This window comes from Lissotriton vulgaris, chromosome 2_1, assembly GCF_964263255.1.
Source record: "Lissotriton vulgaris chromosome 2_1, aLisVul1.2, whole genome shotgun sequence".
NCBI classification, from domain to species: domain Eukaryota; kingdom Metazoa; phylum Chordata; class Amphibia; order Caudata; family Salamandridae; genus Lissotriton; species Lissotriton vulgaris.
Genome location: NC_141687.1, coordinates 60018075 through 60034165, shown reverse-complemented (window position 1 = coordinate 60034165; position 16091 = coordinate 60018075). Strand labels below are relative to the sequence as shown.

Sequence of the window (16091 nt, the reverse complement as noted above, 5' to 3'; positions counted from 1 at the left end):
TACAGCCCTCCACTAGCGCAAACAACCATAAACTGAAGCGCTCGACGACGTAGGTGTGGACATTGACGCTTGTGAACGCCTCAAAAAGGCATTTTTTGGATGCCCAGCCCCCGCACCACCCAGTAATCCAGTGGAAGCTCTAGAAGGTCCTTCTGGTGTCCCGGATGACCTCACTACGGTGGAACTAGAGGAGTCCATCCCCATCGCAAGTCGGGGGGGGGGGGGGTGGGGGGGTGGGAGGGGGGTGGGGGGGGAATAGGCAGGACGTCCATGGTGTCCATCTAAATTGGACCAGTCGGCGCCTGACGTAGACATGCTTAATCCGGATGACCTTTGGCACCAGAGGTCTGCAGAGTGGGTTCCAGTCCCTAAGGTGGCAGCAGACCTGGCGTACAGATTGTGCAACCCACTGGATAAAGATGTCAGGAGTTGCCTCAGAGCAGAATGTCCGAGACCGACCCTAGAGGGAAAAGTCACAGTCACCCAAGAGGTAGATCCAAAAATGGCCACCTTTCTGGGTAATTTCATCCGTGACCCGAAGAAGGGCATTGACCGCTCCTCCCGAGCACGCCAGGACAAACTAAACTCAGATATGGCAGGCCCCTTAGCAAAAATTTGCGACATGCCCTAGGATGCCAAGGCCTCGGGCACCCTAATATCTCAGGACACCCTCTCCAGTTGGGACCAGAGAGCAATCATATTGTTAGGGAATGCAAACGCATCAATCTCCACGGAGCGTCGCAGGTCCCTGCTCATAAAAATTGACCCCAAGCTAGGTGAACTGGCCACCTCTGAAGCTGGTCCGATTGCAGAGGGTAATCTCTTCGGAGACACATTTGTAAAGGAATTGGGGAAATTTGTCAATACATTTAATTCATTGAACAAAGCCCAAACGTCCATTAAACACATCTTCACCTCATGTGTTTTTGGCGCAGCCGGTCGTGGCAGGGGGCTCTCTACCGGCCGTCCCTACAATAGAGCCTCCTTTAAGTCATCAAAACCCCAGAGGGGACAATGGCAGGATCCGGAGAAATTCGGGAACTTCTACCAAACAAAAAATTACCCACGCCGCATAGGAAGCAGAGGTCGTGGGAATGCTTCCTACAATAATCAGCAAGATAAGAGTTCAACCATTAGGGGAGGTCAAACTGTGAGGCAGGTTACAACTCTTTTCACAATTGGTCCTTACTAACCTCAGACGTTTGGGTTTTGCAAACCGACCGAGGTTTCCAAATAGAATTTTTCGACTTACCTACCCAACATAAACGTCCAAGACCCATAGTATTCACAGAAGAACACAAAGCCCTTATAGACAGGGAGGTCTCAGTTGTTGCGGAAAGGAGCTATTGTTCCCTCGACCTTACACCCCTGAGGTTTCCTCAAAAACCTCTTTTTAGTGGAAAAGCAGGACTGGGTTATCGACCTGTAAATCAACTTCAAGGACTTCAATGGTTGGCTCATTTATCGCCATTTAAAAATGGAAGGTATTCACCTTCTCAGGGATCTGCTGCAGGAGCAGGACTGAATGGTCCGCTTGGACCTCAAGGATGCGTACCTGACAATCCCAGCGTTTCCACCGCACAGGAGTTTCCTGCAGTTCCAATGGGATATTCAGATCTTCGAATGCGCCTCCCTTCCTTTCGGACTGTCTTCTGCTCTGTGATGATTTACCAAAATGATGAAGCCTGTGGTGGAGCGCTTCAGATTGGAGGGCGTCCGGCTGATAATTATCTGACGACATTCTCATTATGAGCCAATGTCCCCAACACCTCCTCGCTCAACTGCACCAGACAATATCCCTGTTAAGAGTCTTTGGGGTTTGTGATCAACAAACCCAAATCTGATCTGATCCCTTCCCAGAGAATGCAATTCCTAGGTTTCATGATAGATTCAGTCGCCGCAACCTTATCACTCCCATCTCGTAAGTTATCAAGGATCAGACACTAACTGAAACGCACTTTCGCAAGGCCCACCATATCCTTGCTCCACTTAGCCAGAGTGGTGGGCATTCTCTTGTCGTCGATCAAGGCCATTTTCCCGGGTAACCTGCATAACAGGGCCCTGCAACGCCTCAAGACTGAACACCTACGCATAGGCCTCACTTATTCTTAGTTTGTGCCCCTCTCAGAGGAGGCCAAGACTAAACTCCACTGGCTGTACGCCGAACTTGAACGTTATTACAGTTGGCGCCCGGATCCGGAAGCTCTAGCAGTGGATGCCTTCCTCCAGGACTGGAGCAAAATGCATTTCCTCCCTTCGCAATGTTAATGCGGTTATCCACCTAGGTGAGGAGACAACAGGTGGACCTACTGGTAATCACACCAATATGGAGGTCGCAAGCCTGGCTTCCAGTTCTGTTGGAACTATCCTGGGATTTTCCAATCCATCTACCCCCAGGTCTCCTCAAAGATCCTTAGGGGAATCCCCATCACCTCCTGACTACAGGCAGTCTTGCAGCTGATGGCCTGGCGGGTTACAGGCAACGCTGGAAAGTCCCAGTCCTTTTGACAGACGCTGCCACGTGGCTCGCTAAGTCCTGGGCGGACAGTATCAATAAGAGATATCGGTCCGCATGGTCCCGCTGGGTGAGTTGGTGCCTTCGACAACAAGTGGATCCGATGGGGGCAGATATTGTCCACGTCCTTAACTTCTTAGCCACTTTGGCGAAAGAAGGTCTAGCGTATCGGTCAATCAATTAGTTTTGTTCAGCTATTTCAGCAGGGCATGTGCCTTTGGATAATCACCATATTGGCGAGCACCCCTTGGTTTGTAAGCTACTGAGAGGGATCAGGCTGTCTGTTCCTCCAGAATCGCGCTACTGTTTTAAGGATTGTGAACAAAGTTCTCAATCTGTTTCTGTCATGGCCATCCAATAAATATTTGAGGAAACAAATTTCTCTTAAGCTGGCGATGCTTCTGTGTTTGATATCCTGTCGCAGGGTTTCGGATGAGAGGGCCTTGGATCTCACGGGCTGGGTTTTCACCCTGGAAGGTCTTACTTTTCACATTTCTAGACGAACCAAATGCAATTCACGGTCTATATCTTATCCTGCTTTCCCAGACATTCCTATGTTGTGTGTGGTCAGAGGACTCCAGGCCTACAAAGTGGGTACAGTCTACATTCGCCCTCAGTGCGTCAGACAATTGTTTATCGCTCTCACTAAGCCACATGGGGCTGTTTCCTCCCCTACGATTGCAAGATGGGTGCGCTGGGTCATACAGGAAGTAGGTAGACACCTCCCGTTTTGGAGCTCATTCGGTTAGAGGTGCAATGGCATCCAAAGCTTTCTCTTTGGGAGCGTGGCTAGAGGATATCCTAAATGCCGCAGACTGGTCCTCTGACTCCACTTTCAAGAGATTTTACTTTAAGCCAGTGTGGTCACTGGGATCCTTGGTGGAGGACAAGCTTGATCTGAAGCCTCCGGTCCAGCCATAGAATGCAAAATTTCCTAGCTTTCGCGCAGGAAAGTTTTCAATTCTAATAAGAACTCCGAGGCGAAGATTAGCCCACCCTTCTTTCTCCGAACCCTCCGAGAACATGTTTTGTAGTATTTTCATGTGGCCTTGTGTTCTCACATTGCTAAGTTCATTGTTGATTGGAATTGTATTTTTTTCTAGTACCCTGGTCCTATTGTTTTGACTTAGGGTTGGACGCTGGCAAGCAAGATTAACCGAAGACTGCCTTGATTGGGTCACAGGAAGAAAGAGGAGGATAGAGCGTCCTCAGGGGAAGTTATGGGGACATCCTCGCACCGGATTGGCTGCCTCCGTTTGGACTGCTTCAGTTTTCATCTTTCCCTATGTTTCATGGGAAATGTAGTTTTTATGCGTTATTTGGACTTTTGTAAAGCTGCTAGAGTGAGAATTCAGCCTAATCTTCGCTACAGTGTCCTTAATAGAATAGCACGATAGCCAGGAAATTTTGTATTCCATATTTTAGAAATTTTTGTCTTAACTAACTTGGTTTGTAGGTTAATTACTGGACATCTTAAATGCATTGCTGTTTGGTAAACTGTTGTACATACACAGCACATGTTCGAAGATACTTTACAGCTACTCCAAGATAACAATGAGCAAAGGTATTTCTCACAGAAACTAGTTCACCTCCGCAGATCAGTTTGTTTGGGTCTTGTGGGAGCTCAGTAAAACCCCACGTAAAGGGTGTGGTATTTCTCCTAGTCTTATGATCTTATTCTCTACACCAAGAGCAAAGCAGGTAGAGGCTTCATCATACATGCCCTCCAGACAATAAAAATCATTTGCAAAGTTGACCTCAGTCCCTGTTCTGTCATGGGTCTTTGTGCTTAAAATCAATATCCTGACAATGTCAAACCAAGTCCAAACAAAGTAGCAGCTTGGGACCAAAGTCTGCAGCACAGTAAGTTAGTTTACTAATACAAAATATAGGAGAGAAAATAGTTTTTAAACTTTTATTTCATTTTTGTGATCCACAGATGTGCATTTTCATCAAACTGTTAAACATAGTAGTAAAGTAGCATATGGCATATATCAAAAAATAAACAGGAAAGGATCATGATTGGGTGCATCACAGGTAACCAAAAACATTTTTAGGCAAGAATACTAAAGTCACAAAATGAGAATAAAAGTTAAGGGTTTGACACTCACCTGGGAAGTCGGTTAAATTTATGCATGACCGATGCAGATTTTCCATTACATTTTTCACAGGAGTAATCTATATCTTCAGTCTAGAAATATAAACAAAAATGATTTTGATGTACTGTACTGTTACTGGGATCGTTCCTGTTGTCACAGGTAGTAGTGATGCAAGTGATGTTGAAGATATTTGTGCCAATGGATGCTGAACAATATGCATATCGTCATTTTATGATGCCCTAAGTTTACAATAACAATTAAAAAAACCTATTACAAAAATGAATTGCCACAGGAAGTAAATTAGAGATATTGGCACTTAGTGGATATGTAAATAAGGTCTACCAAACTTTATTAAGCAGTTTATGCAAACCAAAGCCCAAAACATACAATTTTAACAAAGAAAAGTGATAAACTAGTTACAGTAGGTTTAGGAATGGAAGAGGTGCAAAGTATTTTTTCATTTGCAAGAGCAAAAGAAATAATCAACTGTTGGCAGGTGAGGGCAATGAACAATCATCAATACCCATGTCCTGCTTTGGGGATTTGCTAAAGAGGGACAATCATTCTAGGGTTCTTAAAAATACAGTGACACTGTTCTTTTGGAAATACTTTCTCGTCCTGCCTACAGAAATCCAGCTGGAAACAGGGGGCCCGAAAGTCAAATGTTTTGTTAACTGGGCAGCAGTTAAATATGTATAGACATATATAAAATACAACTTACCCTGAAAAAGAGATCAAGTGAATCTTGGATGGAACGTGGAGTTGGAAGTTTCCTTCTCCGGGGCAAGTCAATTGAGAGATCATTAAAACGTTCACGCTTTGCGACCATTTCACCACACCTAGAATTACAGAATAAAAACATCATACCGTTTGAAGCATACCTGACAGCAGAAACAAGCAAACACATGCCATTACTTAATTGGTCTTATCTGCCCATACTAGTCAAACAGCTTTATCCAAAATGAATAATAAAAAAGTGATTCCTCTGTTGAAAAGTTTTCTAAAAGTAGATCCCTTAACAGCTATTCTAAAAGGTCCTTCCATGCTGGGGACTACTGAAAAGCACTTAAGAATACCAAATTTAAACACTAGTTAAAAATATCACCCCATCTAGATGATTTTCTACTGCCCTATGACTGATATACTAGTTGAGCTTGCCTGTATATGCACTGTATACGTTTTATGATGCTGAAACTGTATGCTTTCTCGCCTTCCATATTTAAGTAAATAAAAACATTATATATCACCCCTAACAGATAACACTAAGCAGCCAAATCAATAGATTAGGTTTATTAGGCCTTGTCCCGTATAGCAACAGCTAACGAGCTATATACAAAGTAATTGGACACGGATAACTAAATTGAAATGGAACGGACAATACTAACCTTCAAAGCATGGGAAACGCGATTAATTAGATGCATGGAGAGTGTGGAGTAAGGAGACAATACAAATTCAAACAGGGGAGAAGATAGCTAATGTGGGAAATGGAACTATATGAATCATAACACCAAAAGAGCAAGACTAACAGAATAAAGGAACCCAGAAGAAAATTGAACTATGGCCACTGAACTGCAAATGTAAAAAGAAAAGGACTGCAAGAGAGGAGAATTATAATGTGATACTATTATCGGGTTGTTAAATTAAAAAGTTTTCAAGTGAGAAGAGTGGGAATTTGATTTAGTGGAGTTGATTCTAAGTTGTAAAATGCCAATAAAAATTCTTTTTATTTATTATCTACTGGCAGTCCCCAGTAGGTAGTTCTAGTGAGGACAGAGTTTCCATAGGAAGAGCGTTTTTTCTTTTGCCAATAACTTTGGAGCTGTTTGATGAATCCTCACGAAATTTCCCAAAACTAGTAGGAAGCTCACTTCAGCTGCCGTCTGGAAAGTTTCGGGGTGATTCGTAGAGCGGGGGCTGAGAAGAAGGGGTATCAAAAACGTTTTCCCCATGCAATTTTCTGTTGGGATTTTAGACACCACTACAGCCCGAACTGCTCAACGGATTTGCACCAAATTTGGCAAACCGGTAGCTGCTGGTCCACACAGTGCATTTTTATAAATTGGTATAAATGTGTTCAGTAGTTTGAGTTAAGGGTAAAACTAAATTTGTGTATATATAGGGACGCGGATCCTCTGAGAATCCAAGAGTCCCCGAGCTGAAATTGGATAGGCTACCAACACTTCAACACAGCAGGTTAAGAAGCCTGCTTTGGGTCCAGGTGGTCTATAGATTAACAAGCCTGGGAATATTTCTACTTTATTCCGTTTCATGGAGAAAGAGATAGCCTCCGTCTCGGCTAAGAGCTCAGAGCCAATTTTGACCGAATATTCAGAGCGGTATATTATCGCTCCTACTCTGTCTTGGTTAGTAACAAAATATCCTACTGGGATTGTTATCTGCCAATCGGGATCGCTATTCTCGTTTGCCCCGGTTTCAGTAGGAAAGACCAAATCCGGTTTTTCCAGTTAAATCATACATTCAAGCTGGAATGTGTTTAACCATGGATCTGGTATTGAGTAAAATACACTTAATAGGAGTTTTGTTGGCCTGGACATCAGTCTCAAGGAGGGAATGTGATGACAATAGCATGCAATGTGTCTTTCGAACCTAGTGCTATGGTATGTGGGACACAAACTTTATTATTAAGGCAGTGTAATTGCTCGGGGACCCACGCTGCCCGGAGAGTACTTCCGAGGTAAGAAGGGATCCCCCTATTTTTCTCACTGGAAACATAGTTTGTCTCTGCAATTAATCTTTGAACGGACTGAAAACAGAGGGCTGATTAGAAAGCCGGTCGGTTATGTAGTGGCTTATCTCTGTACAAGAATGTCAGAACGCAACTACTGGAGTGCAAGGCAGGAAGAATAATAAAACCTTGCAAAACAAACGGTTCAAGAAATAAGCGATTTTAATGACATTTCTTTGATATCGGTTTAAAGCCAACAGTCACGTTTTAGACAACACAGGAAAGTAAAATATATCCAGACAGCGAAAAAAACACAGCTTAAGATATGGAGAAACGAGAAGCGAAAATAACATGTGTCACATATGTTTGAAAAAGGAAACATGGAGAAAGTTCCAAATAAACAAAATGAGACCGTCAAAAACGACACAAAAAGTAAAATAAGACTGGGAAAAGTTAAACAAAGGAAATTAATAAATCCTGGGAACTGATTGGGTTTGTGCTGTGAAACTGCTGATAATGGATTTAAGAATAAATTAACCGTGTCTAAACAAACAAGAGTGACTGGAGTGGCGGCTTTATCGTTTTCTTTGGAATACGTTGTTGGGATATTATATATATATATATAATTTTTGTGGGAATGTTTTTCTTTTAGGATTCTAATTATATGTTTTAATATTCTAGATTTAGACTTTTTATCTAATCCTGGTGTTCAACATGGCAGGGTTTGTTAGAAAGGTGCAAAAATATTTAAAATATACCTACAAGAAAAAAGTGTATTGTGTCTAAAAGAGGTGCAAAAATATTTAAAATATACCTACAAGAAAAAAGTGTATTGTGTCTAAAAGATAAAATGGTGATAAAACAAGGGAAGGACCTAAAACCTAGTACAATTAGTAATTGCGGACTTGTTAATTTCTTTTTCAGTGAATATTTCAGCATTGGTCAAATATTGAAATTGATATAAATATTCATATTGACATTACCATTTGTTGGAGCTAATAGGGTTTACAGTAGTTAGTCAGTTGGAAATAGAGCCCACTATAAATGTAAGCTGGCATGGAGTTCCTCCGAACTATGCAATCCATTCGGATGCTTGGTGTCAAGGTTTAAAATGTAATGCATCTCCAATAGTCGGAGTGTCTTTTCCCTGACACCACCTCTTTTGTTCCTCGGGACTGCATCAATGAGGAAATATTTAAGCTCATTGGGATGGTTATCATGCCGCTTAAAGTGGCGTGCCACTGGATACGTTTGATCATTGTTTTTGATGGCGCATATGTGCCGAGTACTCTTATGACCTTGGAGGATGGTTCTTCCACCATATCTTAGTTTACATGGGCACTCCAGCACGTACACCACATGATCCGTTTTGCAATTTAGGGCTCTATTTATTTGTCTATCTAGGCCGCCTAATGGTGTCGAATAACTGGATTGCGACGTCCCTTGTTTGCAGGATTTGCATAATTTACATTTGTGAAACCCTAATCTTTGGTTTAACCAAGTAGTTTTAGTTGGAGGCCCGCAGGGATCATTGACCACCAAAGTGTCTTTCATTGAAGTGTTCTTCCTATATGTGATTGATGGATGTTTGGGGACTGCTTTACCTATAATAGGATCCTGTTTGATAAGGTACCAGTTCTTGTTAACGATATTACTCACAACTGATTCTTGTCAGTTAAATTCCAACATGAACCAAAAATTATTTGGTGCTTCATTTTGGATGGGCCGGTCTGTCTTGTTTAAGTAGGGTTTCTCTCCGTTTGAGATTACTTTTTTGTTAATGCTGTAGCCAAACAATTATTGCAGTTACCTCTTTCCTTGAATCTGGCTACGCATTCTTTGTGCAGCTTCCAAGTCATTGTCATTACTGCATATACGTGTTGGACGCAGTAATTCCCCAAATGGTATACTCTGCACTAAATGGCTCGGGTGTGAGCTGCTAGCATGCAGAATTGCATTGCCTGCCGTAGATTTTCTGTGTAGATTCGGCTCTAATATACCGTTTGCCAGGCACCTCAACATCCAAAAACATTATGTTAGTTGGCTGATATTAGCAATAAAGCTTAAGTTCAAGTCATTGTTATTGATTGCTTTAATGTACTTTACTGCTTCTGCCTCCGTAGCCTGCCACACTAGAAACAGGTCGTCAATGAACCTCCACCAACTCCTGACTTGGTTGGTCATTTCCACTGTGAGTTTCCATGAGAACCAGCTCCTCCCACCAACCCATATGCAAGCATGCGTAGCTGGGGGAGAAGCTGGCTCCCATGGCAACTCCTCGTGACGGTTGGTACAGGGTATTTTGAAACATGAATATGTTGTTTGTCAAACACATTTCTACCATATAGACCAACATTTTGGTGTTCAGCATATTGTGACCCTCTCCGTGTCAAATAATATTGTAAGGCCCTCAGTCCATCCTTATGCTTTATGGAGGTGTATGAGGCTACATACAATGTAATCAGAAGGTAATCCTCTTGCCATGGGAAATTTCTCCAGGAAGTGCCCCGTGTCTTTGATATAGGATGTTAGTTTGCAGACATGTTCCTGCAGAAAAAAAGTTTGTGTATATAGAGGTTTTTTCAAAGATGCTATTTTTGGCCGATATTATTGGCCTCCCAGGTGGATTTTTTATATCCTTATGTACTTTTGCGATAAAATACATTAAGGGAGTGGAGGGGTTGGCATTCCACAAGAACTAATATTCCTCAGTTGAAATTAAGCCCACATCCCGCCAAGCCATCAATCATCTTGTAGGTTGAAAGTCCCGAATTTAGAGTCATTCTGTTGCTTCCACAGTAACCTGATTTATCATCAAGTTGTTTCATAGCCTCCTTTAGGTAGTCCTCCCTCTTCCACAGTACCACATTACCACCTTTATCAGCATTTCTGATGACTATCTCCTGGTTGTACTTTAATTTGGTCATCAGCTGGTGGTATTGGGGCTCTTATTTTTAGTAATGCTGTTTTTATAATTTTTTCTCTTGGGTAGATCTATTTAGATTTTTCAAACCATTGATGACTTGCTCCTGGAAGACATCGATAGTGTCTTCCATCATTAACAGGTAAAATGTGGATGGTGGCTTAAACAGTGTTTGACACAACTTATTTACCATGATTGGTGGATTTCCTGATTCAGCCAGATTTATATTCTCTTCCTCATGTATTAAATCATAAAGGATGTCTACCATATTTTCTGAATCCTGATTTTTTGTAATTTCTGCATGATCTTCCGGTGTTTGAACATTAGTCCATGACCCTCCTCCAACCTGGTCTACTCGTGTTGGCTTGGATTGTGCATAGAACTTTCGAAGTTTTAACTTTGGTGCTTTTATATATATCCACTCGAGACTTGGCATAGTTGAATGAACTCTCTGGCAGAAGGATAAACCTAAGGCTAACAGTTGTTTTTCCGCATTGTTAAGTACCACGTCCGTCACTTATTTCTGGTTTCTCCTGCATTATTTTTTCCAGAATTTCTCTGCTGCCGTTTTGGTTGTCTTTTGTTTCCCCCTTCTTCCGTTTGCCTTCCTTCTCTCCCTCCGCTTTCTGTTTCGTTCAGATTTGCATTAATTTGCTGTTTTCTTGGTCTGAGCGAATGGAGGCGTTCTCTGCATAAAAAATCCACGTCCTCAGTTAGGGAGTGTCTGCGAGCTGCTGGTGCTTTGATTTTTCTGCGAGTCTCCGCTTCAGACCCGCTCTCCGCAGCCGAGCTTGCAACTGATGCAGAGGTTAGGTACAACGCACTACGAAGATTCAAAGCGATGGATCTGCCGGGTAGGTAGCGGGCTTCCTCGCGACCAGGCATGGCCGCTTTTATCCACACAAAGAACGCCCATTAGAGGAGCCTCAGCTGAACTTTAGGAGTTTTAACTTTGACGCTTTTATATAGATCCATTCGAGACTTCGCATAGTTGAATGAACTCACAGGCAGAAGGATAAACCCAAGGCTAACAGTTGTTTTTCCGCTTTGTTAAGTACCACGTCCGTCAGGTTAATGACTTGTCACTTATTTCTGGTTTCTCCTGCATTATTTTTTCCAGAATTTCTCTGCTGCCGTTTTGGTTGCCTTTTATTTCTCCCTTCTTCTGTTTGCCTGCCTTCTCTCCCTCCGCTTTCTGTTACGTTCCGATTTGCATTAATTTTCTGTTTGCTTGGTCTGAGCGAATGGAGGCGCTCTGCATAAAAAATTCACGTCCTCAGTTAGGGAGTGTCTGCGAGCTGCTGGTGCTTTGATTTTTCTGCGAGTCTCCGCTTCAGACCCGTTATCCACAGCCGAGCTTGCATCTGATGCAGAGGTTAGGTCAGGTTGCACATTCTCACTTCCTGTCCCTTGATCTAAAGTTTGTATTGGTCCTGTTTTGCCTGCTTTTAAAGCATCAAACCGTTTTGCGAAGGTAAAAACTCTACCATATTCATTATCGCACCGGTCCCGGTGAAATTTAAAAGCTTTACGCTCCCTTATTGCATCCTCTTTTTTCAAGCGTTTTTTCCTGTCAGATTTAAATTTTTCTTTGTCATCCCGTTATATAAATACACACAATATATATATATATATATATATATATATATATATATATATACACACACACACACATATATATATATTTACATATGCACGTATATTATATATACATATATATATATATATACAGACGAAAATTTGGCATCTAGAATAAAGCATTAATGGTGGCACTTGGATAAAGTTGGTAAATTACAGTACAACCACATAGTACCCGCGAAACCAATAAAAAAAAAAAAAGGCTCACATAACACTTACATTTTGCAGCTGATTGAATGCTGCACTTCAAACTCAAAGTTGCAGATAACTGGACAGGGAAAAACCCGGGAGGCAGAACAGTCTTCAGAGGTGCGACCGGTTGCATTCTCATCACCAGATGATGGCTCATACTTCCATGTTTTGTTTAATTTCTCCAAGTCTTCCTTCAGCTGATCGAGGCATTGGTTTAAAAACTCATGTGCATCCTGAGAAAGGCAAAGCATTTTGTGAATTCATGACAAATGCTCATTAATAAGACCTGCTTAAGAGGAGACCAGATTCCATTAGGAACGGTTCAACCTTTTACCTACAAAAGACATGCTTACCTGACCTTTAACCAGAGAGGAAGAGTTTTAGGAGCTAGCTGAATTTATTACAAAAATGTTAAAACATTCTTCAAAAAGGTTAACCGATTCTGCTACATTATTGGACTTTTCTTGTTAGACAAACAGATTAATAAGTTTTAGAAACATTCGGTATCTAAGACACAACCGCCATTTAGGACTGTGGATACAATCAGCCTAATAAACAGACCTTTAGCCAATATCCCAGTGACACAACATCCTTAGGCTTTTTGTATAACCTTAAATCGAAAAACTAAATTATTCTCATGCTCTTCATTATCATTACTGCCCAGTTCCAGATATACAGTGCCGAAAGACCATGTCAATGATTGAAATGGGCAAGCTGGAACCAGTCACTGGAGAAGGATCTCATCAGGTTGCACAACGTAAAATATTCATCACCTAGTCTAACATATAGGTTTGCTGAAGTTTTCAATTTTTCCTTAGAGCAGTCAGTTTTGCACCCTCACACAATGCTCAAACTCATCTTCGTTTTTTTGATGTCAGCTGCACATTTTAACAGCATGCTCTTTACAATACAGTTTCTCATGTCACTAAATTGCCAGTCTGTTGGACAGCACGTATTAACTATTTCTAGAGCACCTGTATGTTCTTAACACTGTAGAGCGAAGCTCAGAACATCACATAGCGAAATGCAGACAAGTAAATGAAAAACATCAACATTTTCTAAAAGCCAAGTTTTCATTTTTGTTTTCGGAAAGCATATGTGAAGTCAAAGCAACACCTCTCTAGAGAGAGGATGTTGCAATCTTTGGTCATAGCAACTTAGAAAGCTCCGTCACCAAAAGAAAGAAAAAGCAACACACGGACTTTTTGCAGACAATGACGCGATGAGAGGAAATCCTGTTGAGTAGCAAATTGCATACATTTTGTGCCCAGGAAGGAAGGGCAGGTGTTCAAAACCTTGATTGTGGTAGACTGCACAGTTTAGAACAGTGCTCATAGCGAGTTTGGTAGCCATTGTAGAGATCTGAAAATGCAGGATATGAGCGAGAATGCAATCTGGCCGCAGAATTCTGCAGCAATTTTAACCATTCAAGAACCTTGACTGGTATGACTAGACAGATACAACTGCCATAGTCAAGCAGATATTGCACTGGAACATAAACTAAGGGAATAGGATGCAGTGAATGATAATTTTCTTCAATAAAATGTAATTTGCCACAAACTGGAACTAGCAACCTTCGATATCGGACTCCAAAGAAAGGGCAGTATCAATATAAATACCTAGATTGCAAAAACTTTGGCAGGAGGCGGAAGGGTCACCCATGACATCTGGCGAAGTGGAGGGATACCATTTATCAATTTACTAATAAGTAATAAGCTCAGATTCCAACAGATTAGGTTTCAAAAGTAAGAGGGCATCTACTAGCGCACAGTAGTTAACAGTTCGGCGAGTGTATTTTGACATGAAGGCAAATGCGAAGTGATGTTCTGCTTGGTGATGTCCTGCTCAGAGGAGGGTGTTCATCAACTGACAAGAGTGCATGTAGAACTTCACTCCTTTGGTATGCAGATTGCAAGCAAGAGGCAACCATCAGATGTTAGTGAGGGTACAGTACAGATCCTTGTGGAACAATGCAGTTTATGTATTAAACATCAGATGAGAATCGTGGTGTGAAACTGATCTATCAAAAAATGAAAGCCATATGAGGGTTCTTTTTTTATTGCAATGTCCTTCAGACTAGCAAGAAAGAAACAAAACCTGATTGAGTGTCGAAGTTTGCAAATAGTTCCAACGGGACCTGGGCTCAGACACCAGTCATCAAGCATCTTGCAGAGGTAATCCAATGCTGAGCTGACTATTTCAGTACTGTGGCTCAGTGTGATATGTCATTCCTGAAAGGGGTGTAAAGATGTTCATTTCGACAAATGTTTGTAGCAGAGTAAAAGCCATTTCTTCTTGAATTTTCCAAATATAGCACAATGAGGTAGGATGAAGTTACAGGAATCCTCACCCTGAAGGTAAGCACGTTTGACCTGCCACTTGATTATAAAGATCTTAGTTCTAAATACAAAGGAATGTTCATTACATAGGTCTTGTGAATAATTAACTAGGCTATGAGTAGCTATGGGGAAAGCAAACTGTTGTAGCTCTCTTAAGTCTGAGGGGATGGGCAATGTGTGGACTACATTTTGCAATGTATTTATTTATAATGTTTTTGGCTGAAAAGCATAAGCACACTAGCTCCAGACTCTAGTCATTAAATCCTGAACTGAGTAGCTCTCTCTCCTAAAGGAGTGGCAGAGCAAAGTGAGGCAGTCTTACCACTGCTTAATTACAGCATATACAACACAACTCTACAGCACGCCACTGCTCAGCTCGCCAGACAATCTACTGACAACGACATGAAGTCAGCTCTAACATGCCCTTCGGCAGAGTGAAGACTGGGGGGATGTGTAATGAGGCGGCGAGATCCAGTCTACGCCTTTATTTCACCCAGGTACCACATAGAAAGATGTTAATGCTCCCTGCGCCTCCCGCCTGTTCCCAACATTCTAAACCCAGCACACACACACAAGAGGAAGGAGAGGAAGGGGTAGGATGGCAGAGGAAAGAGGATATTGACAAAAAAACATGTTACAGAATACTGCATTTTCTCCCTCACATCAACAATTAGTTCAATACATATTCTTTAAATTGAATGGGTGGTATAATGGTTCTTCTGTCAAAACTATCAGTAAGGTTAGTTTCATTCTTCGATGAAGATACATTGACGCATAATGCAAATTACCTTGCTCTCTTCCATTAACTTTATCAACTCACACTGGGACACTCAGTGTCTTGAACAGTTTCGCAGTTGCTCAAAGGTTCCTGGGTTTTAACGCTAACAATGCTTGACCCAGTCCATCTTTGTCCATGGTCTAGTAAGACGAGCATGCCTTTTGTTTGATCCCACGTCATTGTTCACTGTATTTGCTCATATTTGGTCAATCGATTTTTGGAATATTTTACTCACCTTGTCACCAGTACATACAGAAATTCTTTTGACAGCATTCCTAATGTCATAGTTAATTTTTGAGCTTGTAAAGCGCACTGCTACCCTGGCACTGTATAACGCTGGGGAACCTGTCCTGGCTTTCCCTGTGGGATGGTTCCTGCTGGGAGTCCCCAAGCTGGAGCCAGGAATCCCCGGCGTTGATGGGGCCCGTTGTGGCGATTAGGCAAGCTAATGCCCAGAGTTGCCGAGTGGGACCCCTGATTAGAGTAGGCACCGAAGCGAGAATTATCGAGTCCGCTGACCCAGGTCCACGACCCTGCCGCGTCGGGAAAGGAACCCTGGTCCCGTGCAGACTTCTGCTCCCGCCTCAAACCAGTGAGCCACACCACTCCACTAGTTACTGCGCATGTACCCCATGTGCTGGTTTACAAGGTTTATTATTTTGAAATCTGTTGCCACCTTACTTTTGTTTTCCCATTTCTTCCACGCTAACAAGTTACTTACCTTTAGTAACTGCGTTTCTGGCAGAGGCTATATCTAGCTGCAGATTACTTACCTTAGAATTTTAACCAAGATTCAGACAGGATCCAGACGATTTTTCATGAGCAGTACCCCTGCATGCTGTAGATGCCGTAAAACAGCTCCGTGCCAGAAGTGACATCTGCAGCATCTATATAGGCGCCACCCAGGTACGCCAGAAACCT

The 16091-nt window shown here is 42.1% G+C and overlaps 1 protein-coding gene across 2 annotated transcripts in view; it reads right to left on the bottom strand.

Annotated features, from left to right (window-relative positions):
• The window catches only part of USP37 (ubiquitin specific peptidase 37), a 391659-nt gene that overhangs the window by 247641 nt on the left and 127927 nt on the right, over positions 1-16091 (bottom strand). For both annotated transcript variants that reach the window (XM_086954456.1, XM_086954457.1), the window contains exons 12-14: positions 12081-12286; positions 5336-5453; positions 4627-4706 (exon numbers count right to left, since the gene is read on the bottom strand). In XM_086954456.1, coding sequence (XP_086810582.1) covers positions 4627-4706; positions 5336-5453; positions 12081-12286 — 404 coding nt within the window. The remainder of the gene's footprint in view (positions 1-4626; positions 4707-5335; positions 5454-12080; positions 12287-16091) is intronic.